This window comes from Myxocyprinus asiaticus, chromosome 30 (genome assembly GCF_019703515.2).
Source record: "Myxocyprinus asiaticus isolate MX2 ecotype Aquarium Trade chromosome 30, UBuf_Myxa_2, whole genome shotgun sequence".
In the NCBI taxonomy this organism is placed as follows: domain Eukaryota; kingdom Metazoa; phylum Chordata; class Actinopteri; order Cypriniformes; family Catostomidae; genus Myxocyprinus; species Myxocyprinus asiaticus.
Genome location: NC_059373.1, coordinates 20,059,983 through 20,086,794, shown reverse-complemented (window position 1 = coordinate 20,086,794; position 26,812 = coordinate 20,059,983). Strand labels below are relative to the sequence as shown.

General features: G+C 35.4%; 2 protein-coding genes and 1 pseudogene across 2 annotated transcripts in view; 1 reads left to right on the top strand and 2 right to left on the bottom strand.

Moving 5' to 3' along the window:
• Positions 1-10,375, bottom strand: part of LOC127421315 (calcitonin gene-related peptide type 1 receptor-like) — a 57,300-nt gene extending 46,925 nt beyond the window's left edge. Inside the window, exon 1 of the mRNA XM_051664308.1 lies at positions 10,262-10,375. The gene's annotated coding sequence lies outside the window, so the exon portion shown is untranslated. The remainder of the gene's footprint in view (positions 1-10,261) is intronic.
• A 10,416-nt stretch (positions 10,376-20,791) lies between these two features.
• LOC127421656 (carboxypeptidase inhibitor SmCI-like) lies at positions 20,792-23,015 on the bottom strand (annotated as a pseudogene).
• Positions 23,016-25,405: 2,390 nt separating this feature from the next.
• Positions 25,406-26,577, top strand: LOC127421355 (guanine nucleotide-binding protein G(T) subunit gamma-T1-like). The gene is made up of 3 exons (XM_051664377.1): positions 25,406-25,474; positions 25,577-25,675; positions 26,001-26,577. The coding sequence occupies exons 2-3, from the start codon at positions 25,580-25,582 to the stop codon at positions 26,124-26,126; spliced, it is 222 nt and encodes a 73-aa protein (XP_051520337.1). The 5' UTR covers positions 25,406-25,474; positions 25,577-25,579; the 3' UTR covers positions 26,127-26,577.
• Positions 26,578-26,812: the final 235 nt, after the last annotated feature.

The following is a 26,812-nucleotide window of genomic DNA, read 5'->3' as shown; positions in this document are numbered from 1 at the left end:
TGAGGATTAATTTTAGTTAAAATAATGGTATGGTCCAATGGAAATGGCGGGAAAATGTTGTATTTAAACCAGCTGCCACCAGGGGGAAGGACAAGATGGACGACTAGTGTTTGGAGCACATGGACAAGGTTGTTAGTGCTGCTCAACCATGAAAGAAACTCTGGATTCTATTGTTTATGGAGGGGAGTGGGTACTGCTCTAGTACTGTAAAAAGGTCTAGCTTTTAGACGGTTTTTAGATTACCTCAGTTTTATTTGCTCGCTTTAAAACACCATTTATTTGCACGTTTTGCACCTCCAATAAAATAAACATCTTTTTGGAATGCCATTCCTGCTTCCTGGTATGATCTCTCCTTGTGACTGCCTTGGTCCTTATCACTCTAATTAAATGTGTTTTTTAATATGTCGATTTTCATGACATTTTGATAATGTACTATGCAGAATACATAAAAACTAACACTCCAATTCAGTCACCATAAAACATGTTATCCTGTTTTCCACTTTGAAAAGTGAGAAGCCAAAAATATTTTGATCACATGAAAGTCTTACCCTGTCATGGGCCTGTGACTTGGCACTCAAAATGATGCTTGGAAAGTTGATACACAATCTTAAAATACTTGTGTATGCATAGAACAGTGTCTGGTGCTGTCAGCTTCACCGAACACATCCCAGGAATGAATAAACATAACATAGAAGTAGAAATTTTGGAAGAGATCATGCAAAATGAAGAAATAAAGAAATCTTTAACTGCTGGAACATATATTGGATGCAGCTGCTTTAGTCAAGTTAGACCTACAGAAAAGCTGAAGTATACTGTATATATGTTCATGTTACTGTAAGTTAAACCTACTAAAGCATATAATTCAAGCCTGGAACTGTCCATCAGAGGATTTTACAAACACTTTATATTGTAAATAGAAACAAACACTGCTCTGAGTAGAATTTTTTTTACAGCATTTAGTAATCTTAGTTAATGATAGTTGATAAAAATACAATTGTTAATTGTTAGTTCATGATTCATTAACTAATGTTAACATATACAACTTTTGAATTTAAAAAAGTATTAGAATATGTTGAAATTAACATTAACCAAGATTAATAAATTCTGTAAAAGTATTGTTCACTGTTAGTTCCTCTTAAGAGGAACGGCACACCCGAGGAGACTTTGCCCCTCTTGCATTCGCACGCACAAAAGTAACTCCCATAGTGATGTCATCTAGTGTCGACCATTTTTCTTTTGATGCTATTTGCACGCGCAATTCAACAGCAGCAACAACAACAAAATCTACAACGACGGAGGACGCCAGGATCGGAGCTACACTTTCGTTTGGGCTGTTTTACTAAAACGGGAGGAACTATAGTTCCTCATGTGCAAAATCGACGAAAAGTACTATTTCCAGGTACAAGCACCTAAAATGGGCTTTAGTTCCTGCAGTAGGAAAGGGCCTAATGTTAACAAATGGAACCTTATTATAAAGTGTTGAATGAATTATTCATATTTGTTACTTTCATTTAAAGATTATAACCAATGGGTTTATTCATACACTGAAAACCTTTTAAGAATACTGATAGGGGCACATTACTTAGGGGATCAGACACCGCTACTGCTGTAAGTGGAATATCCAGAAAGAAATGGATCTACTGTATAAATCTCTGCAAATCCATGGCAATCTCTCTGACAGATTAAAAAGATATTACTCCACAGAAAGGTACTAATAACAACCCACAAGCAAAGTATGTCATATACTAGGGAAAACCATTTTAAAAATGGGAATAAGTGGATCTCTTTTTAAAACATAGGTTTTTGTTATGAGCAGTTGTACACTGTGAAATACAACTGTCACACAGATAAATGTTAAGTAAAAACAGTTTTGTAAATATGCTAGAGAGAGACAAATGAAAAATGCCTTGGGACAGATCAGAGTTTACAGCAGACACAGTTATTACCTGATGTCTCTGAAGCCCCGTTAATCTCTGCAAAATGGAAACAAGTTGTATTTGGAAGGACTGGATACTGCAGTATTTTAAAATGGTATTTGTTTTTCCTTATTACCATGAAGAACACAATGTGATGATGTTCTAGTTGACATAAAGCTTAATAATAGCTTAAAAGCTGTATATATGAGTTTGTTTCTATTTATTGAAAAAAATAATATTTTGACTAGTTAAAACAGGGCACACTTTAAACTTTTAAGCTGTGCAAAGGCAAACCTGCTGTGTTGTTCAAAAATCTACTAAACAGATTTCATGAACGCTCAAAAAAGGAAACTGTAAAAGTTGAGAAGGTAAAAGAGGAGAAGCTATTGATTTTTTCTTCATGTAGCCTCTCCAATCAAGCAGTCATTAAAGAAACCCTCTAGAGCCACAATGTACACTACTGGAGACATCAGCTTGTCTTACTATATGTTGATTTCAGTAGAGAAACAACAAATGACAAAAACGAAATACATTGAAATTAATACAAAACTAAAATGTGCTTCATGTGGTAACATCTAGTGTAAATTAACTTCTTGATTCTTGATTCAAGTAAATATATAAATAAATGTACATGTCTGAATCAATATATTATGTTACAGACTAAATTAGGTTGCACCAACAAAAACAATTTTATGGTTAGAACAGGTAGAAATAACTCCACAAGAAAACAATTGCAAATTACTTTTTATAGTGTACACTGGGAAAAAAAACAAAAAACAGTTAGACTAAAAATGTGATTCATGTGGTTACATCTAAACTAACTGGTTTTGTTCTAATCAATATGCTATTTTAAAATATTATTTAACATTGCTGAATCATCTTGAACACATTAGGTTACACCAACAAAACACAGTAACGTATTCTAAATACTTTGGATTACTTCTTCAGCACTGGTAGATTTTTTCACTTGTTTTGACTGTAAAAACTCTGCCAGTACAGTAAGACAAAATACACAAGTTATAAATACATTCTCTGAAAAACCGAAATATCTTATACAGTGTTGTTTCTAAAACAAGATGAATCAAATTGATCTTGTTTTAAACATTTTTAGATATTTTTTACAGGAAAACAAAACAAAAATTATTATCAAGAATACGATTTTTCGAAGGTCTTACTAGAAAAAAAGAAATTATGATCCACCGTGAATTTTCTTGATAAAAAAATATGATCGTGCCTGGTAACGTGCATGTAAAATGGCTAGAAATAGCATTTTAGCTTAGCGTAAAGCTGACAATTTGCACAAGGTTTATTTCTATTTCTTCTACTCCAAACTTACTTCAAACTTACTTCTCTGTCTGCTTGTATGAATGTAACATCATAAGAAACTGTTTCACCGCTGTTCAAATGCACTTTGGATCGCATCATTTATATGTATGTTTTCCATCTGAAAGGACTAAATGACAATAAAATGCAAAGTAATCTCTTCAGTAATCAAAATACTTTTTGAATGTAACTGTATTCTAAATACCAATGATTTAAATTGTAACTGTAGTGGAATACAGTTACTTATATTTTGCATTTTAAATACGTAATCCTGTTACATGTATTCCATTACTCCCCAAAACTGGCAATGTGTATGTGCCATATCTGTCATGTCTTAGCATGTCCAGATGTGAAATATTACAGAAACATATTAGTACAGTCAAACACCATACACTCCTAGAAAAAAGGTTCTTTGTGTTTCTATAAAGAAAATTTCTTTCTAAAAGTGTAGTATATTTAACATATAGTTAACCCAAAAATGAGTATTCTGTCATCATACCCTCATGTCGTTTCGACTTTGTTTGACTTCCGTGGAACTAGGGCTGCACGGTTAATCGAAATAAAATCGAAATCATGATATGACCTTGTGCAGTTATTAAACCGCAAAGGGCTGTGATTGAATAAAATAAATAAATAGTCTCCTTGCTCCAAAATTTATGCTCGCTTTTCTATCCTATTTCTATTGTGTTAGTGCATTAATACAGTGTTTTTAGAGTGGTGCTGTGCCTCACAACCCCATCTCATGCTCAGAGTAACAGATGTGCTCTGAGTTTGGTTCCGTTTGCTTTGCTTACATGTGCTGAGCGCATTATATTTTGAGCCAGGTGTGCTCATAACGTCAATCGCAAGACAACCACTGGGAAAGAGGATAGAGAGAGAAATGATAAAATAACAAAAAATCTTAAGGGTTGACTTTTTATTTCCTCGCTTCTGCAGGTGCGCGCTGTTTGACAGACAGGCTGCTTATGTGTGTGCAATTAATGCACGTGTGCTCAGCGAGCGCTCATGATAATGCAGACACACGGCACCTAAATGGTCAGATACACTTCAAAATTCTGCCAAAATGCCTTGTCTTGGCAGCAGGGCCGTAGATAGTGGGGTGAAAGATGGTAATGATTCTTGGGGCCCAAAGGTCCAGGGGGGCCCACGACAAATTCAAAACTGTTTTATTTTAATAGGTAAGGGGCCCAGAGCAATATATAGTCAGGGGGCCCAGAATTATTTGCTACGGCCCTGCTTGGCAGCATAGGCAGAGCTTGTGTAAGGCTGGCGGAGGCTTAGCCTCTCCCTGGCCACGGCACTGGCATGTGTATATTAATACAATAATACAGTTATGATTGCCGTTAATAAAATATTTGTAACAAATGTTATATATGTGAAATTATTGCTATGAATGGTATTAATTAGTCTATATATTTAAATAACTTTTAACCTTTTCATCAAAACCAGATCGAGCTGACATAAGAGATTAACTTTGAGTGTTAAAAAACTCCACCCACTTTATTTTTTTTGACATAAAATAACGTTAATTACAAATATAATAGGCTATGTATGACTTGGTTATGAATTGTATAAGTTATTCTTCCATTCGTTCAATCAAAAGCAGCTAATGATGGCATAAATAGTCTACTCTGAAATAAAATATTTTGGATGATAAAATATGCTCTCAAAACTCCTAAACTTTAAACTCCAGGCTCTTTTTCCCATAGGCCCCATGTAATTTCCAAATAGGCTATCATGCGTGAATTTATTGCTGTGATTTTTATTTGTCATAACTTTGGGAAGCAGTCACAGGCATAGATAGCTCAGAATATTCTCTACCTCTGAACCTGATTCCTTTTTGTTTTCTTCTCTATTACTATCACAGCAGTGCCTCTCCCTAACTTTAATAAGAGTAGAGTTGTGACGCAGTGACACAATCAGAGAGAAAAAAGTATTTTTATTGTTAACCTTAGTGGTATTTTCACGCACCCAAAGACACACCAGCAAATTGTGAAATACTAGGATCAGCAATATAAACTGAATAACAAAGACAGTAGGCCTAATACCCATCTCTGTCATTTTTATGCATCCAAAGAGCAAATTGTGCTAGGATTAAAAATGACAAATTTTTTTTCAATTTTATGGTGAAAATGTCCAAAGAATTTTCAAAGAATTCTAGGGGTAAATTTCCCAAATCCCCAAATAATAATTAATATCTGTTCTCAGCCACAAGGACTCCTAACATTCCATATGTTAAAATATGTAAAATAATGTAATATATACACTACCGGTCAAAAGTTTTGAAACACTTGACTGAAATGTTTCTCATGATCTTAAAAATCTTTTGATCTGAAGGTGTATGCTTAAATGTTTGAAATTAGTTTTGTAGACAAAAATATAATTGTGCCACCATATTCATTTATTTCATTATAAAACTAAAAATTAATTAAAAAAAAAATGAAAGTTTTTGAAATTGATGACTTGGACCAAATAATGAAGAAAAGCAGCCAATAAGTGCCCAACATAGATGGGAACTCCTTCAATACTGTTTAAAAAGCATCCCAGGGTGATACCTCAAGAAGTTGGTTGAGAAAATGTCAAGAGTACATGTCTGCAAATTCTAGGCAAAGGGTGACTACTTTGAAGATGCTAAAATATAACACAGTTTTGATTTATTCTGGATTTTGTTTAGTCACAACATAATTCCCATAGTTCCATTTATGTTATTCCATAGTTTTGATGACTTTACTCTTATTCTAAAATGTGAAATATATATATATATATAATAAAGAATGAGTGTTTCAAAACCTTTGACTGGTAGTGTATATTGTACATTAAATATAATGTAAATAAAATAAAAAATGTCCTCAGACAAGAATATTGTTAATTGATGTTTTAATATTCTTAATGTAGACAAACTTTAGTAGCTAAATGTCCTAAATACGCACCTGGAAACAATTAGGTAAACATTTAAAATGTAAAATAAATAAATTAATGAATTAATTAATAAAGTTTTCAGATCCTCATGCAATTGATAACTTCTCTTGGCCAGGCACACCCACCCAACAGTTTCTGCCTACTGATGTCTTCAGTTCTGAAATAAGTTACTAAAAAGTTTTCAGGTGCTTTAAAAAGTATTAATGTATTAAAATCATACAGTGAAGACCAGTAGTAGTTTTATGTCACATTTCATTTCATTCTGAACATATATTTGAATACTTGATACTACTGTTAAAACTTTTAAGGCTGTTAAAAAGCACAGTTTCTATTCATTGCTTTTGTTTTGTTTTGTTTCTTTGTTCTTATTTTATTACAGAGTGCTTTCTTGTCTTGAATAATTAATTGAGAACTTGCAACAGTACTAACTGTACATAATTAACAAATTAGTGTTGGTATTTTTATTTGTGGCAGTATCGAAATTTGTATCGAGAGTCATCACATTTCACTGCCAGCTACTAAAATGCTGGTATCATGACAACACTGCTTACATCTAAATTGTGCATGGTAGATGTTATTATAATAACATCATGTACATCTGTGAGCACCCCTGTTTTGGCCACTACAAATTAATATACAAAAACATATAATACACCCCATGATGCAGGGAGGAGATGTTTAAATGAGGTGCACGTTATAGAGCTGTTGTGAATTCTACACACAGAAACTTCATGCAGTTGTCCGTCAGAATAAAAGCTTGACTCTTTGGTTTAACTGGACCGCATAGCAATGCCCTGTACATTACAAAAATATCTTATTGTTGCATTCTAAATAATAATAATCAACATAATTTTATACAATTGCAAAAACATAATATTCAAGTTTACTGGGTTCCAAAAAATAATGATGATGAATAGAGCAAATGCATCTAAATTGCTCTCATATGTGTAAAAAATCAAGTTAATCATAATTCTGTACAAGTCAAAGCCTCAGCAATGGAATGGTTAAGAACTGCAAAACATTGCAATGAAACCTGCAATGATGGTCTTTGCAAAGCTGTGACAAAAAAAACTCACTTTCATCTTGGGAAAGCAATTAAGATTTTCTGTCCATTCAATGACTTAAGCAATGCAATCACGAAACACTACTGATGCAAAAGCAGCAGTGAATTGAGCAGGCAGGCCTATGTGATGCCAAAGCACTCCCTTTACATACAGCACACAGAGGGAGAAGTAAAGAGAGAGCGAGAGAGAGAGAGAGAGAGAGAGAGAGAGAGAGAGAGAGAGAGAGAGAGAGAGAGAGAGAAAGATATCAGCTCCAAACCAACCATGCATTGCCTGCTGTCACCCTCCTCTTGCCTGCCTGCCTGCCTGTCGTTGTAAAGAGCCACTCAAGAAAATAGAGAGAACCAAATAGGCTGAAAATGAGAACAGACAGTGCAGAGGAGACCACCAGAAAGAAAATGAAACAAGATTGCTATAAGAGAAATTTAGCATATGACATTTGTTAGCTGGGATGAGAACAAATGAGAGACAACCAGACTGAGAGCACATAAAAGTGAACAAAATGGGGTAAATAAAATTAACACTCGTGGAAATGAGTAAAGACATAGATCAGACAAAGAAGGGCAGAGTGTTGCCCTCCATGTGGCTTATTTTAGAAACCATTTTGCTTTATCCAATAAGCACTATAGGGACTAATAGTTTAATCTTGATTTCTCTTCCTGTGAGTAATCTTTGAGAAACCATTTCTGAGATACAGACATTTTCCGTGTGTAAGTGAACAGAAAAGTCCTCATTTACACCCAAGTGCTTATAAAAAAATGTAATAAAATAAAAAACAAGTGACTTGTGGCAGATTTATTTAGAAATACTAAAATCAAATCAGTTTAAACAAGCATGATAATGAATATTTGAGTGAAAATATTTGCCTTCCATTACAGTGAATGAACTAAATCATGCCAAATAGTCGATGTAACAATTTATTTGTGAATAAATTTGCTGACAACTAAACCAAAAAATACTTTTTTTATTTGTATTTATTTATTTATCAAACTAGTCAGGTCTTTCAGCAGAAGTATCTACTCAAATCTTCAAATGAATCATATGGCTTGAATTTAATATTTTTTAACATTTGCTATTTTCAATTATTTTGTGTATTTAAAAAGCCCAAAAATGGCCCAAAATATACACAACAGACCTCTGAATGCCTCTCTGTAGTGGAGGATTCTAGATCACTTTTATCAGTAAATAATTGTACTTTAGCTCCACCTACTGATACCTCACACCTCATTTGTAGAATATCACTGTATATTCAGACCAAGCAGGGATGGAACCTTGAGTGCATTGTGCATTGCAAACTTGCAAACGTAACAATCTACCTGATGAACTAATATGTGGTTCCATTAAATGCACACAATATTGCTGATTTCACAATGCAGAAGAAATCAGTAACGATATTCAAATTTAATCTTGAGCTAAACCATCAGCAGGCTACTTAGATTATTGATATAGTAACTAATGATTATTCATATAGTCTACATCCTAAAGTAAGAGCCCAACAAAATGAATGGATACGTTAATGCACAATCAATTATCAAAACTGAATGCAAGAATGGTCTTTTGAAATGTCTAGAAAACGTAATTTCAGTCGACTACTGGGCTTTGTTATCCAGCCATGTTCTTACTAAGAGCTTATTTTATTACAAGAGGTACTTGTAAACAATATTCAGTAAGCTCTTGTGTACTCTGACTGTATACAACAAATGAGGTTTCAAATCAACCCTAATATTTTTTAACTATTCAAACATCTACTTGTGGCTAGCAATGTACTGTACAATTATACTATAGTGGGTGCCACAATCAAGTAGATCATTACTCTTCTCTAGGTCATGGCAAGTATCGATGTTCAGGTAAATTACCTCCACATAATTTTTAAGCCCTGCAAACATGAAGACGTGTCCTAGAAAGTCTGAAATACAATAGAAAATAATGGATGAGCCATTAGCTGAATTAGGACCCGAGCTAAACAAGTGAATGTCCATGACCCCATGGATTGGGACTAGTACCTTCATTACAGTAAATGGTCTCTATGGTAAATTGCTCTCAGTGTTTGGTTTCTTTAGTTACATGTGAGATGGTTCATGTGTTATGATCCGTTTGCACTGGTTGAGCTGATCACGAAGGAATCCCGAACGCAAAAGCATTCTTCAGAAGCAGTCAGCCTCTAAACTCCTTTCTGTCTCCTAACCGTGGGTTGCTGCTGTGAGTCCAGCTCAAATCAGCGCACTTAAAAAAGACATGCTTTTTCTTCAATTCAGTTCTAGGAAAGACAAGCCCTTGGAGTTTTTATGATATATTTCTGCTTTCTGACATTTTTCACAGCATACTCGAGTCGTAGTACATACTGCAGTCTTAGTTTTAAAAAGGTAAAAAGAACCAATGCATCACAATGATCTCAAGACAGAAAAAAAAAAAAACACTTTCTCTTTAAAGATCTCTCTCTCTTTACATTATGACCAAATTGTAAGAGCAACAACAGAAATGATATGCACCATTATTATAATCAAAGCGGATTTAACTGAAACAAAACACAAAAAAACAGTTTAGTTTAAATGTGACAGCAATCAGCATCCTGTCATTATCTGCCTGGATGCCTGATAATTCAAGTAGGTCAATAGTACACTTATGCTGCCATGCACTGTTGTTTTGTAATTGCTAAACCAATAAAAAGAGCTCTTCGCGCGCGGGAGAATAAATGAACTGATTATTTAAAAGAGCTTGAAGTTCAATCCATTCATGCCTTATCTATTGGCAATAGGAAATTGTGAGTCTGTGGTTTCTTTTCTGTAAATATTTGTATTGGCTGAGTAATGGAACACTGTGCAAATTTAGAAGCCCTTGACAATTTATAAGTGACGGGTTCTGATTATTAATTAGGTTCAGCTTCATTCACATACAACTAGGCAAATGGAAATATAACGTCAGTGTAAAGTACAACACATACGTAAAAGTCACAAATCGTTCATGAAAAAAAAAAAAAAAAAAAAAAAAGATCAATATACGGTAGAGCGCCACAGTGTTTATTCCATCATAATGTCTTACCGTTATATGGAGGAGAATGGAAATCCTTCGAGCGCTTCACTTTCTCACACTGGAGATCTCAACGTGAAGTCCATTGTCTGGGACTCTAATAAGTGAGATGCTTTCATTGCATGCAGTGTTTATGTCTTTCTGGTGAGAATATCCACTCGTTTAAAAAGACGTGTTAAAAAGTGCAATCAAAAACGTCACTGTTTTATGAGCGGAGACGTTGTTTCAGTTCAGCAGCCGGTAATCCAAGTGCATCTAACTGTCCCTCATCTAGAACGGAGCATGTGGGCTCCTCCTCGAATTGACAGCGGGCTCCATCACTCTTAAAGAAACATTTAGGCTCTGCTCAAACCCTAGTGAGCTGCCTGCCTAGACAGCATCATGGGGGCATTCTTAGAATGCTGTCTAGGTAGGCAGCTCACTAAGTTCTGAGCTGGAAACATTTTAAATTACTGACACAAAGGCTGTTGGTCAAAACCTAGTGAGCTGCCTACTTAACATTTTTGGGTGCGTTTAGAATGTCATGTTTAGTAGGCAGCTCACTAGGTTCTTAAACGGTAACACTTTACTGATCACATTTTAGTCTGTGCCTTTAGCTGCCTACTAAGAATGCATTTTTGGGCATCACCACTTTGGGGCCCCAAGCCACCAGGAGGCACCACAAAAAGTAAGGTCTTATTTTTTGTAATTCTTTTTATTTTATTTTAAATATACTGAAAGCTGTGAGTAAGATTCAGGCAGCTGTTATGGCTTAATTAGACAGTTATAGGGGGCCCACTTGTGGCCTATGAGGGAAGGGAGAATGAAACTGCAAGGAGAGAGTTGTACCAAGATGTGACAGGCATGCACACGCTTAAAGGCTTTTTCGTCATCATGAAACGCGCCTTCTCCCGACTTCATCTGCAATGAAGTCAAGAGCGGAAAAAAGAGAAAAGAAAAAAGAAAAAGGAGGTGAAGGAGAAACGCAGCCAGACCACTGGTAAGAAATGAATGTAAGCCAACTACATAGCTAGATGGTGTTTGTTTGTTGTCATTCATTAAACTGTAACAATTACGTAGCTAACGTTTTGCCATTGAGTCCTGTTGTATTTGGTTACTTATTGTTATTTATAGTAATTTTTGAGCATCATCATGGGTGCATTCAAAATGCTGTCTTGGAAGGCAGCTCACTAAGTTCTGAGCCGGAAATTTGTAGATTTCTTTATAAAAAAATGTATTTATTTTTTTGTATTAAATTATTATTATTTCAAAAAATATATTGCAAATTCTTTATGGGACATTCTCAAAACAAAAAAACAAAAAAAAAGACATTCTGACTTACAAAATATTGTCATTTTCAATTCAGTTCAGTTCAGTTTTCACCCAGAAAAGTTTAGCTTCAACATTTTTTAAGATCTTGACATTATTTTTATTCATAAAGGACAACTTGGCTGTTGTTCTTTATTTTCTTAAGTTTTTTTCCACAAATAAAGAAAGGGTTGTTACACCAGTGGCATTTACACCAGTGACAAATTCTCTTAAAATATAATTTTTTAAAGATGGTGTCATTAGCATCACAAAAAATTGTATTGATCATCAGTGGTGATCAATACAGTTTTCAGTAAAACATTTTCAATAAAAATCTTTCACATGAACGTTAAACAATGTAACACTAATGACACATTTAAATGAACCATGTGAAAACAAATATTATTATTTTTATTTTTATTTATTTATTTATTTTACATAGTAGGAAAATCATTATATGCACACTTGAGCAGCCTTTTCTTCTCCTGATCTTTGACCTTAAAAGTTCTTTTCCACAACTTTATGCCTTTTCAAAATACAAGTTTTATCATTGATTACACCAATGAGATGAACGGACAATCAAGGGACAAACATTATTTTTAAATGATTTAAAATATTAATTACTTACAATAATTTGTTTGGCTTTTTTGCACACTTGTTAGGCCTTGCACTAATGCTTGATCAGAGAAAACAAAATTAGCAAAAAATAAACAAATCAATAGCTATAAATGTCATACAACCCCAATTCCGAAAAAGTTGGAACAGTATGAAAAATGCTAATAAAAACAAAAAGGAGTGATTTGTAATTATATTCACCCTTTGCTATATTGAAAGCACTACAACTACACATTATATGATGTTTTACCTTGTGAATTTAATTGTTTTTTGAAAATGTATAGTAATTTCAAATCAGATGATTGCAACACGCTCCAAAAAAGTTGGGACAGTCGAGTGTTTATCATCTGAAACATCACCATTTCTTCTAATAACACCTATTAAGCATATATGCACTAAAGACACAAGTTTGTTAAGTTTAAAAAGTGGAATTTTCCCCCATTCATCCATTATGCAGGTCTTCAGCTGCACAGTTGTAGGGGGTCTTCGTTGCCATATTGTGCGCTTCATAATGTGCCACACATTCTCACTTGGAGATGGTCAGGACTGCAGGCAGGTCAATCTTGCACCCGCACTCTCTGCTTATTCGGCCAGTATGTGGTTTGAAGTTGTCCTGCTGAAAATTCCAGGATGTCCCTGGAAAGGAATGTGCTGGATGGCAGTATATGCTGCTCCAAAATTTGACATATCTGTCTGCATTCATGGTGTTCTCACAGATGTGCGAGTTATCCATGTCATGGGCACTGACACACCCCTGGGCCATACAGACACTGGCTTTTGGACCTGATGCTGATAACAGCTTGAATGGACCAGAGAACCCAATGGCTGTGTTTTTCAAAAACCACTTTAAATGTGGACTCATCGCACCCAAAAACACAGTTCCACTGTTCTACTTTCCATCTAAGATGAGACCGAGCCCAGAGAAGTCAGCAGCGCTTTTGGACAGTGTTGATGTAGGGCTTCTGCTTTGCATAGTAAGGTCTTAACTTGCATCTGTGGATACAGTGGTGAGTGGTGTTGACTAACAAAGGTTTACTAAAGTTATCCCAAGCCTATATTCATGATATCCATTACAGATGAATGATGATTTTTAAGACAGTGATGTCTGAGGGATCAGAGATCATGCGCAATCAGAAATGGCTTTCGTCTTGCCCTTTATGCACCGAGATTTGACCAGATTCCTTGAATCTTTTAACTATATTGTGCACTGTAGAGGGTGACATTCCCCAAATCCCCCCAATTTGTTTTTGGGGAACATTGTTCTCAAAGTGCTGGATTATTTGCTGAAGCATCTGTTGGCAAATTGACAAGTCTTGAATGATCCTTGCTCTTGAAGGACTAGGTTGTTTTTGGAGGCTCCTTATGTACTATGACATGATTGCCTCACCTGTTTCACATTGTCTTGTTATTTTAACTCGTCAAATTGTTATTAGTCTTAAATTACCCCTGTCTCAACGTTTTTGGAGCATGTTGCAACCATCTGATTTGAAATTACTGTACATAAAAAAAAAACTATGAAATTCACAAGTTAAAACATCATATAACATGTAGTTGTAGCGTTTTCAATGTAGCAAAGGTTGAATATAATTTACAAATCACTACTTTTGTTTTTATTAGCATTTTTCATACTGTCCCAGTGTTTTTTGAATTGGGGTTGTAGAAGTAGTGTACTAGAGGAAGGGGACAAGGGTTTTTTTCAGGCAATTGGCAAATTTAAGAATATATATATATATATATTTTTTTTTTTTTGAAATATTTTTCTAAAAATCTTCATTTGTGTTCTGCAGAAGAAAGAAAGTCACACACATCTGGGATGGCATGAGTGTAAATAAATGATGAGAGAATTTTCATTTTTTAGTGAACTAACCTTTGAGATTTCTTACACATTTACTGTTAGCTGTTCCTTAAAACCTAGTGAGCTGCCATCCTAGACAGCATAATTGGGCATCATGATTGCATTCCTAGAAAGTTGCCTTGATAGGCAGCTCGCTTGGTTCTGAGCCAGAAATATTTTATACTACTGACACATTTAGGCTGTGTTGCAAAACTGAACGAACTGCCTACCTAGACAGCATTATTGGGCATCATTCCTAGAATGCTGTCTATTTAGGCAGCTCACTAGGTTCTGAGTCAGTAACACTTTACATTACTGACACATTTACTGTTGGCTGTGTCTCAAAACAAGTTGCCTACCTAGACAGCATTGTTGGGCATTATGGGTGCATTCTTAGAATGCTATCTAGCTATGCAGCTCATTAAGTTTTGAGCTGGAAACATTTTAAATTACTGACACAATTTTTTAGGCTGTAGCTCAAAACCTAGTGAGCTGCCTACCTTAACATAATTTTGGGCATCATCATGGGTGCATTCCTAGAATGCTAGACAGCATTTTTGGGCAGCATCATGGGTGCATTCCTAGAATGCAGTTTAGGTAGGCAGCTCACTAGGTTCTGAGCTGGTAACACTTTACATAACAGACACATTTAAATGGTGTCTCAAAACCTAATGAGCTGTCTACTTAGACAGAATTTTTAGGCATCATGGATGCATCTATAGAATGCTATCTAAGTAGGCAACACATTAGGTTCTGAGCCGGTAACACTTATATTGCTGACCTATAGAGTTGCCTACCTAGAGAGTGTAACACTTTGCATAGTGTCCATGTGTAATGGTAGCCAGCTGGTAGGTGCTGTGAAGTGTGTGTAATCCTAACTCCCCTGGCCTCAAGAGGTGCACTAGAGATTGACGCTAGAGGCTGTAGCCTTTATCCTCCTCGTTAGCGCACCCACCTCCCATGCTGGAGATGCCGGTTTGAATCCCGTTCGGAGCAGGTCAAGCAGGACCGGTAACAGTGGTGCAATGACTCAGATGGGAGTGAGGTTTAGGGGGATGAGTGTAATGGTAGCCAGCTGGTACATGATGTGTGTGTAAACCTCACTCCCCTGGCCTCAAGAGGCACACTAGCATCTGACACTAGAGGCTGTAGCCTTTAGCCTCCTCGTTGGCACCCACCCTCCCATGCCGGAGACACCGGTTCAAATCCTGTTTGGAGTGGGTTGAGCAGGACCAGTTACCCATGTTAAACATACTGTATTACATATATTATTATGAATAAAATTTGTTATATTATAAATATGATTAATTACAATAGCAATCACAGTAATTATGTGTAATTGCAAACAGACACAGAAATAATTATCAATTTAGTATGCAACATGTTATTCATTATCTATGTAATTACACAGTGACACAGTAAAGGTTGGTGTGCGCATTACTATATATACTGTATATAACAAATAAATAAATTGTAGAAATGGAGAAATATTGAAGTGTTAAAAGTTCAAATCTGATTTTGAATTACCTGATTTAGATTATTGCTTTTGGATGCTTGGTTTATTTTAGTTACATGCCACAAAAGCATGAATTTGCAAGCAGAAAGGAATAAATCCCTTTGGGGTGACTGCCATCAAAAGTTATTCTCTTTTTTGTACCAGCATGTTGCTTCTGAGGTTTGATCTCTCACAATGTGTGAGCTGAAGAAAGTTTAAACGTTCTTCTGTAGTTCAAGGAGCTGGAAAATTGATGTCAAAGTTTGAATGCGCAGTGTCAGAGATTATCCCAAATGATGATACAGGAGAGGATAATGGCAAATTTGAGAAAAAAAAAAATATCAGTGCGGCTGGGATCTCCATAAACTTGAATTAAACTTGACTGATTTTGACAGCCTTCTAACCCATCATTAACCTTAGGTCAAGATTACATCTTACATCAAAAATGCATTTATGTCCACAATAGTATGAACTTCAGATGTTGACATTTGAAAGAACTTTGACAAATATGAGTTGAACTCATTGGATTTGATGGTTTGGTGCAGACACTGTGCATTTGTCATGTATTGATCTGTCTTCAAAGCATGTCTTTATGTCATAAAACACACCACAACTCTTATATGAACCAAACACACTCTATCTCTCCTTCTGATATACCTACTCATCCATCTGTGCATGCATGCATTAACTCACATGCACACACTTACACACAAACCAGAAAAGATTTGATGAGCATGAAACAGCATATTTATTACACATTAAAACTTTCGAAGAAGATGTTCTTGTCATCTCTGTGGCTCAGAAGACTAAATGTGGCCTATTCAGAAGCAAGGAATTAAAGATTTGTGTGCGAGAGGTGTACCAATCCATATTTTCCACATCTTTGGAATTATCATGCTATTTTATGCTATTTTAAAAGTGCATTCAGTCATTTTGGTTTATGTGTCGCCAGGCTATGTGGCAGTAGGCTTGGACTTACTGACACCTAGCGGTGTGGATGTAGCATCACGCAAAATAAACCATTTTCAGTTACAGATGCCATTGTAGAAATGAACTGTTTGCAGCCAGCCACGATTAATTTATCCCATGAGTGAAAGTGTCCAGTAAAAGGGCAGTTGTCGAGATAAAATGTGTAGTAGTTGAGTGGTCATGTGATTTCAATATGTTGTTCCCCACCAGGCGACCTGCCTCACGTAAAATAAAATAGCTTTTATTAGGCTACTGATGTAACTGTGTGTGTCCAAGATTTGAAACATATTTTTCAAAAGCAAACATACAGAGTTTATTGAAAGCATATGCCTAATGCTCAATTTGCTATTTTAAACAATATGTTTCTCAAATTTAGAGCATTCTAATCATTATAACATAACAATAATTTCCCCTTGTTATCTCATGTTTTTCTCCTCCACAAGCAAAAGAGATGTGTTTCACAGTACTGACCTGAGGTAAAGGTTAAACACAGCATGAAACACAATGAAAAGCTGTCCTTACTTGCTCTCACAGCAGCTACCAGAGCAGAACACCAACCTGTTCATGCCTGAAAGTAAAAGCAGAGAACTGTGTGGCTCATGCATTCTTTTCACAATAGGAAGAAAACAGGCCATTGTCCAGAGTAACATCCGGAGTGGAATGTAGAAGAGGTCACATTATAGATGTTTCATAAGCAGCCATGTTCTCCATTGAACAGTTGTAAGTTCATTAGGATTGAGCATCTCTCTGCAGCACAAATGTGTCAGATAAACTCATGGTAACCCAGGAAGACCTCTGGATGACTGTGGTGGCAATATATTAAAAATCACTGTGTTACGAACCCCTTAGTGGCAGATAATGAGGAAATCATCAACATCTATTATATTATCTTGATCCTAATCTGCCTGGAGGAATGTTTTGTCATACATTCCATCCATGAAATAATTTCTTTGCAAAGCCTTAAAAAATGAATCAGAGTGTAGTCTCCATAACAAACCATTTGTGACTATTAGACAGAGTGCTCGTCATCATGTCTAATGCATGCTCAGGCAAACTTGGCATGTACATTTCAATTTGTCACGATGCCACCTTCACTCCCCGAGCCATTGAGCAAATGAGAGACAGGCCATGTTGTGTACCTAATTGACATTCCCCTTCACTCCAAAAACATCTAATTTTATATGGGAAAATTCAAGTCACACTGTCAATGGTGTGAAGTAATGGTAGTATCAGATTTTAGTTCCTCTGACTGCTTAGTTAAATGCTGAGATTTTTTACAGCAAGTCACACAACAATGTGGGCTCTGATAAGTTAATTAAATATATCTTGTCTTTGAAATGCAGGGACATATAATGTAAGTGTCAAATTATAGTGATAATGTTAGGTGATGGACATGCTTTGATTCAATTTTAAGTATTTGTAAATATCCAAGTATTTAATATTTTACACATTTTTGGTGGGTTATGGCTCACAAAGTGAAATATCATACAAACGTTGCATGCATTTTTGTTTTTGTTTTGTTTTGTTGTCTATAACCATTTTTCAGTGTTTATTTAAATATATACTCTAAGTTCTACAAGAACTAAAATGAAAAATTACTTGGTAAAATGTTTTGGTTGATTAACCAAAAGAAAGTTTTTGGGCCCCACCTTAAAGGAATAGTTCACCCAGTAATGAAAATTCCCTCATCATTTACCCAGATGTGTATGACTTTCTTTCATCAGCAGAACACAAATTATGATTTTTAGAAGAATATTTCAGCTCTGTAGGTCTATACAATGCAAGTGAATGGGTGCCAACATTTTGACGCTCCAAAAAGTACATAAAGGCATCATTAAAGTAATCCATATGACTCCAGTGTTTCAGTCCCTATTTTCTGAAGCAATATGAAAGGTGTGGATGAGAAACAGACCAATATTTAAGTCATTTTTTGCTTGAAATTCTTCTCCCTGCCCAGTAGGGGGCATATGCACGAAGATGTGAATAACCAAAAACAAAAGAAGAAGAATGTGAAAGTGATCTGTTTCTCACCCACACCAATCATATAGTTTCTGAAGATATTGAGTCATATGGATTACTTTTATGCTGACTCATCGGCGTTGCCAGGTCATTTTTCCGGGGCTTCAGTCCCGAATGTTTTGACTGTAGCCCCGAATGTAATTTTAAATGTAGGCTACGCAATAATATTGCCTTCTAATTAGGTTTTTCGATCTCCGCTGAAAACTGCCCCTTTCAATTTAAACATGTCTTTGCAGAGAAATGAAAGCTCTGATTTACATAATGCGCACCTTGATGATTGACTGATTTGTGCATTTATTTCATGGGGGTACCCTGTCATCTCTCAGCAATCATACATAAAAGAGCATTTTACTATGCTGCAAATTTAGTTGTGCCAGCGTGCAACCTTCCAAACCTGCTGAGAGCCAACAAAGCTTTTTTTTTTATTATATAAAACTATTAACCTATGCAGACTTTAGCACAGGAGATGCAGTCTCTGCAAAAGAAAAACTTAAGATTGTAATTTAACTCCCTATAAGACTGACACTAAAGCAAGAGGCTAACTGAGTGTCAGAGTTTTTTTTTAAATTGTTACTGGAGAAGAAACTGAAGTCCAATTATTACTGTTAGTTTCTCTTTAAATAGAGATCTCTATCCTCAAGGGGTGATGTTGCCTATTGTGTTTTCCCTCTATCAGTTAGATATTTAGATGATTTTCGCCCCACTATTTGATAACTGCAATGTCTTATTAGGGCTGGACAATACTTCCTAAAATGCAATTGCAAAATGGCAAGTTATTCTGAAAAAAAGAAAAAAAAGAAAAAACACACACACACACAAAAACAAGCAATATCATGCCAACCATGCCATACCAATCAGAAAATATGGTGCTGCAGAAAGGTTTTGAAGGAGATAAAAGCCCAAAATTGTATTTGGCAATTACAAAAATGCTAAATACTTTGCATTAAAAGTCTTATATGGAGTCATTCACACCAAATACATTTCTTAGAGAGTTATAATGGCTAATCATTAAACATTATGAATACAGAACTCCACCTTGTGGATGTTTTAACTATTCTAAATCTGGGGCTACAAATGGGGCTCTTGTTGAGTTACAGTACAGTAGTGGAAATTACACTTATTTGTTGAATATTAAGCTTCCAATTATATTCATAATACGTCAGTTTTGGTTGATTGATCTTAACGTGAAATTATATCTTCCGTTTGACAGATGCCTCAGGTGCCACGCTATGTCTATCGATACCAATTCTGGTCCAATTCTCTTCTGTTCATGATAGATCATTACACCAGGGGGTGCTATATAGACTTCCAAGCCAAGGTCGAGATGGTATTAACTTTGGAATAATTAAACTTTTCTGCTAGGCTCTTTCACAAAATATGGCATTTCACAACAATGAAGTTTAAAGGCCATGCTTATCTATATATGCATTTATAATTTAATGTGACGATGGTGTCATTGCATTTTGACAACTATAGAATGTATGCACATATGGCAATGTTAGTTCATATTGATGTGTCTTTGATGGTGTGTTTGCTGACTCAAGATTAAAATAAAAACAACATGAATTGGAAGTTATCCTTAATACAACAAAAAGAATAGAAATTGATTGATGCAAATTAAAACTCTTGCAAATGCTTGTTTATTCTAGCTTATTCAAAGGTACATTGAAGTAGGTCAAGTTCTGTTCTTTACTATGAAAACTGTATTCAAAAATCTGTTTTTTATTAAATGAAAAAAGTGTATTTACATAAAATCTATATAAAATGTCATCCCAGGTCAATTAAAGCTGCATGATAAACCATGAAATTTTTCCTTCTTGTCCTTGTCATGTTAAGTGTCACTATTTTTTCTGACATGACTGTCATATTACTACTGCTAGACTTAAGATAAAAGCAGCCGCCAGCTTTAATTAAACATGTGTTCTTGTTAAAAAAAAAAGAAAAGAAACTAATCCAATTAGTTATCTGAAGTGTATAACATGTAATGTCAGTAACAATTTGCTATATCACTTAAAAAAAAGTGTAAAACAAAATAATCTATTTTAATAAAGCAAAATAAATAAATAAATAAATAAATGCACATAGGCATGCAAGATCCATCAAAATATGAAACAAAATGTATCCATTTAAGAAAATGTAATATCATGTGTACACAGAGTGATATAAAATATGCAACAACAAAAAAGCAAATACTGTATAATAATGGAAACAGATTCCTATTTTGTTGAGAGGAGACATTCATAGACTGCCTGTTTGAATAACTTTAACTTCTACAGTATACTGTAAAATTAGTGCAAGCATCTTTGTCAAAAAAGTAGCACATGAATTCATGAACAAGTATTAGGCCCATTGCGCCATTCGTGGCTGAGCCATTGTATGCTTGTACTGTTTAGAAACTCTTCTCATTGGCTTTTTCCAATGTATACCTCCTGAGAAAAACAAAACTCATTGTTAGACATTCAAAGTAATATTGTTCCATTGTCTTGATGAAAATCATTCTGTCATATTAATTTCATACTGAACCAAAGCAATCAAACATACCAGTGATATTGCGCACACAGCTATGCAGTCTTGTTTGGACGGGAAGCTGTTGCTGCCTCCTCCACATCCCGTGTACATGAACTCCTGGCATGTCTTTGTAGCAGAGTTGTAGTAATACCTTGGTGTTGAAGCTGAGCACTTCCCTGTGTCCAAAAAATCTTGGCAAATGACAGGGACCTCTGAAAAACAGGACCACAAAATATTGTTATCTTAGATCACACAAAAAGAGTTATCTTAGATCAGGGCCGTAGCAAAGAATTCTGGGCCCCCTGACTGTATATATCTCTGGGCCCTTTACCTATCAACAAATACAGTTTGGAATTTGTTGTGGGCCTCCCTGGACCTTTGGGCCCCTAGAATCATTACCATCTTTCACCCCACTAGCTATGGCCCTGTCTTAGATACATCTAATGTGTTTTGGGTGGAGTCAGGTCCATTATGACGCAAGGCAAGAGACTGGAAAACATTTGGAAAAGATGGCCATTAAACAAGTTTGTTGTGCTGAAGATTTGAAAAGATGAAAATAAAATTGCCTTTATGTGTTCCGATGAAGACTATTAGTGGCTGAACAAGGACACAGGTCCCTTAATGTGCTCTGTTCTATGTCCCACTCATCCATTTCATTACAGTGTAATGCCATAAAAATGTTCTCATCAAATCACTATCAAGGCTCAAAGCTGCATTGCTAGAAGGCTCTTTAAAAACAATTTCCCACACCTTCAAATAAATCTATTTTTTTAAATGATTTCATCTGCTTTTTTAAATATTTGATCTACTATGCAAATGCTTAGATGAAAACTTTTTAAAAAGCTGTCTCTTTGTACTTATTGTTTTTAGGACTGCAAAATTGCATACATCTCTGATTGTTTTCAAAGTTGTTTGCATTGCCCTGGCAACCACTATAGTTGAATTTTTCACACTGCATGGAGGTCATATTGAAGTAGTAGTGCTTAAAGGAGGCACGACAGGGCCCCTCATCCTTCTGAAATTCCGACAATTCTTGGGAATTTCTGTAGTGTGTAAAAAAATGTGGTTGTATTTCACATCATTTGGACAAACTGCTATAGCAGTACACTGGGGGGTACAAAAATGTGCTTTGTGTAGTAGCATCTAAATGAACTTGGTTTGATTCAAGTCAAAAATATGATTTAACATGTCTAAGTCAACCTGGCTACATTAAGTTTTACCAACAAAATATTTAAAAGTTTTTAAAGTTTAGGTCAGGTATACAATAGCACGTTATATGTATTGTTTATAGAGCATTTAAGTATATTGTTTGTTTTTTACATGTAAAAATTGGCAACCTGCTATTGTTACTTTAAGGAGCTATTTCTACCATGACCTAAGACTGAAAAATAGTTTTTGTTATATCCTAATGTAGTCAGGTTGATTCAGTGATGTTAAATGTCTTTGACCTTAATCAAACAAGTTAATAGATGTTACCAAAAGAAGCACATTTTATTTTTATTTATTATTATTATTATTATTATTATTATTTTATTCCTCTATTATTATTTTATTATTACTATTTTTTTCAGTATAGAGAGCATATTTAAAATTAACCTACTTGGAATCCTGTAGCATGTTTTCCTGCATTCCAGCATGGATTTAAACCTGTTTAAATTCCCTCCACATCCGCTATAACTGAACTATTCACACTCTTGGGTGATTGTATTGTAGTAATAACACTTCATGTGCGATGTCGTCATCGCACGGTCCTTCATCAACTTGCAACAGGCAAAACTCTGCAGGGAATAAATCACGTGTTACATAAATTGTGAGAATCTCAAGCCATCAACCCCAGTTAGAAACCATTTTAATAGGTTTATTTTCAATTGCAACTTTTAAGTGTGTAAAGTCAAAAGTCAAGAGCCCATTAACAGTTTTTGGAAAGAGCTACTTAAAAGAGCACATACAATGTTATGTTTACTTTTGGGTTGTAGCCCGACGGCTCTCTGCAGAACAGTAATAATAAAGAAAAGACTTCCAATCGAATAACGAGTCATGGTAAACTTGGAAATCCAAGCTCGCGTGAAGCCCGATGTGTAACTCTTAATTTCTCACAGTCGTTGCCCTTATAAATGCAGATTTTTTTGCGGGGTGGAATTGGAAGGGCGGGCTGTGCTTAGTAATTTCCATGAGAATTGCTCACAGTTCTACAGTAAATTGCATCTATTCCCAAAGTTGGAAATAATTTATGAATTCATATTTCATGACCATATAATTATACCAGACTAAGTTAGTTAGTTCATAATCAGACTATTTAATACAAAAAAGCCTAATAATAATATTATCAGAAAATGTAGCCTGTGAAGTACTAATTCAGATTTCTCCTTTTTCAAGTTTTCCAAGAAACACATTACCAATGTAGTAGCTATTGTGTGCAAGAAGGAAGCACTTAATTTATTTTTTATTTTTTTATCCCCCTTTTTCTCCCCAATTTGGAATGCCCAATTCCCATTATTTTTACTAGGTCCTCGTGGTGGCGCGGTTACTCACCTCAATCCGGGTGGCGGAGGACAAGTCTCAGTTGCCTCCGCTTCTGAGACAGTCAATCCGTGCATCTTATCATGTGGCTCGCTGTGCATGACACTGCAGAGACTCACAGCATGTGGAGGTTCAAGCTATTCTCCGCGATCCATGCACAACTTACCACGTGCCTCATTGAGAGCGAGAACCACTAATTGTGACCACGAGGAGGTTATCCCATGTGATTCTATCCTCCCTAGCAACCAGGCCAATTTGGTTGCTTAGGAGACCTGGCTGGAGTCACTCAGCATGCCCTGGATTCAAACTCATGACTCCAGGGGTGGTAGTCAGCATCAGAAGGAAGCACTTATTAATACACTGTTACTATTCTAAACGCCTTCAATCCACAAGCTAAAAAATCTTTAGAATAACTTAGACCTCCTTTAAACCAAGCCAATTGTTTCTGGTATGGTTACATCAAGTCATCTTTGTCCTGGAATGAGGAATCACATTTCATCAAGCTCTTATTGATTTAGTGGGCAAGAAGAAAAGAGGATGTTTTCATATCGAGACTGCACATTATCTCTAGTTGTTGGTTCTAAAAAGCTTTTTATTTTTATTTTTTTTATGAAACCAGTTTGTGCACCAACACAAAAATTAACTATACATGCACTGACCACCTCCACTGACCACCTAATAACATTCAATGACAAAGTCTCTCCCAGGATTTTTTTTTACAGTACTTATTTATTTTGCAGTGCATTTTTTCTGATTAATATTCGAAATGGAGATTGACACAAATCCACAGCACCTGTGGAAATACTGTTGAAAATTAAGGAAGAACACCTATGACATTTGTTGAGAGAATGCATTTGCCACATCTTGGGTGATAATGCATTATCTAATGTGACAGGTTAGGGGTAAACATAGATTAGCATGCTTATCACAGTAGGCTTTAATACGTTCTGTGTCCCCTTGACCTATATTGCCACCCCAGTGGCTATAAGGAAAAATAAACTGATATCAATTTAATTTTTGATTAAATTGATATGCAAACAGCGGGGGCTGCTGCATCTATATGTACTTCCATAGTGAGTTTGGGATGGACAAAAGACATGTACTTATTCATACAGTTCAATCAATATCCTTTAGATTTAAACATTGCATACCACAAATCTACTCAGTTCACTCAATTAGTACATGACTTGTATTGCACATAGCTAAATAATATAGGCATTATGTTCAAACTGTATTTCCAGAGGGGAACTGGCTCCCCCAGCTGAGCCTGGTTTCTCTCTCTCTCTTTCTCTCTCTTTCTCTCTCTCTCTCTTCCCTCTCTCCTTCTGATTTCTCTCTCTCTCTCTCTCTCTCTCTCTTTACAGAACAGAAGGGTTTGTCTTTCTACGAAATTAACGTCTTATGGAGTTTTTTGTTCCTTGCCACAGTCGAACTGGCTTGCTCATTTGGGGCATTTGGGTCTTTCAAAGACAAAAAAAAAAAAAAAATATCTTTGTTGACAATTCAAATTTGAAGGCATGTCTTTCAATAGTGTTTTTTTTTTATTTGTATTTATTTTTTTTTTTTATTACAATGAAACTGCTCAATGGGGAGTTTAAGACATTACAGACATTACCACATGATTTTCTGTAAAGATGATTTTCTGTAAAGCTGCTTTGAAACAATGTGTATTGTGAAAAGTACTATACAAATAAAAAAGACTTGACTTAAATTTCTTTGCAATAAAAGTAGTTAGCTATCTAAACATTTATTTACTTTTTTAATGTATTTTAATCATTGAGAACAGCTGACCACAATTCACTTGTCAAGCTGAACATGGAGAAGACAATGGAAAGACTATGATCAAATAAGAGCCCTTGTTTTAATGAGATTAAGAGATTACATTGTTTATACAGATTACTTTATAAACCGGATTGAGGAAGAGGTGCAGAATATTTGACCATTTTCAGGTGTGGAGGAGACCTCACCATAAGCAGCAGTAAGTCTGGTCATAAGCAATATACTGTATAATTGAATCTCTCAAGCATAAATAACTAACCACATGTGATGTTGAATGATTGCTTGAATTGATTTTGCACAGAAAATGCCAGTCATAAATGTAGACGATCTGACAGACCTGGATAAAGCTAAAATGGAAGTAACCCAGCTCAAAGTTGAGGTGAAGCTTGAAAGGGCGAAGGTAAGCTTGAGGATTGATCGCAAACACATCAACTCATGGCCGATTCACATGAAAATCTACCATGCCAAAGCTGGATTTATTGGAAAACAATTCATGCTGTAGCTTGTCTCAAACTTAAATGCACTGTTGGTATTCAAGTTTTGTTTATTCTTTTTTTCCCCCGTTCAGTTAAACTTTTTTATTAAATTTTTTCTTTAGCAATATCCTGATTCTCTTTTAAATTTTAGCTAAGTAAATATAAATGAATAAAAACAAAGGAAAAATCAAACTTGATTTGTAGCTTCCTAATGCTTCAATCACTTTAAACACTTTTTTTTCCCATCAGGTGTCCAAATGCTGTGAAGAGATTACGGAGTACATTCAGGGTGGTGCAGATGAGGATCCTTTGGTCAAAGGTATTCCAGAGGAGAAGAACCCATTCAAGGAGAAAGGTGGATGTGTCATTTGCTAATGTGGACAGAGGAACCTCCAACTTTTACAGTTTAGTGTTCTTTGCTGTCCATGGACACCTGCTAAAATTTAATCATATTTGGATATCCTCTCTGCAGCCTGACAAAGGGGACAATCAATCACAAACATGGATAGATGTTGAAATAACTCTAAAAGGCTTTTTCGACCTTGTAAATGAGTCCCCCGGATCTGGACCCTCTTACATATTGTTGTGAATCCCTCTTTCAAAGGTGTTGTAATAAATCAGACAATCATTGTGCACTGATCATCAGAGCCTTGCTTGATTAACTAGGCCTAATTGGCAGCCAGCCCAAGAGTTTCATCTGTGTGACAATAGCCTACTGAGGAGAAATGAAATGTCTGAGCTTGTAATGAATGTGATAAATCAATGCTTAACCAATGGAATATTATTAGCTATTCAATAAAACATGGCAATGGGCCACTACATTTTCTGACTGAGAATTTTTGCAACTCTCAGAGCCACAATAATTTGGTCTGGTTTACAGTAATTTTATTGCAAAATGTTACATTAAGAATAAAAGTTTGTGTTAAATGTGTTAAAATTGTTCATGAAATGAGTTCATGTGGTTTTAATAGGCCTGTGTTAATCTTCTTCTCTACCTTACATCAGCAAAAATGAAGCATCATTCAAACACAATAATTTTCAGTTACCATTGCCATTGTAAA

Excerpts from the sequence above, each read along its gene's own strand:
- LOC127421355 (XM_051664377.1), top strand. The coding sequence starts at position 25,580 with ATGCCAGTCATAAATGTAGACGATCTGACAGACCTGGATAAAGCTAAA. Across the intron at positions 25,676-26,000 it reads TGAAGCTTGAAAGGGCGAAG|GTGTCCAAATGCTGTGAAGA; the intron begins GTAAGCTTGAGG and ends TTTTCCCATCAG.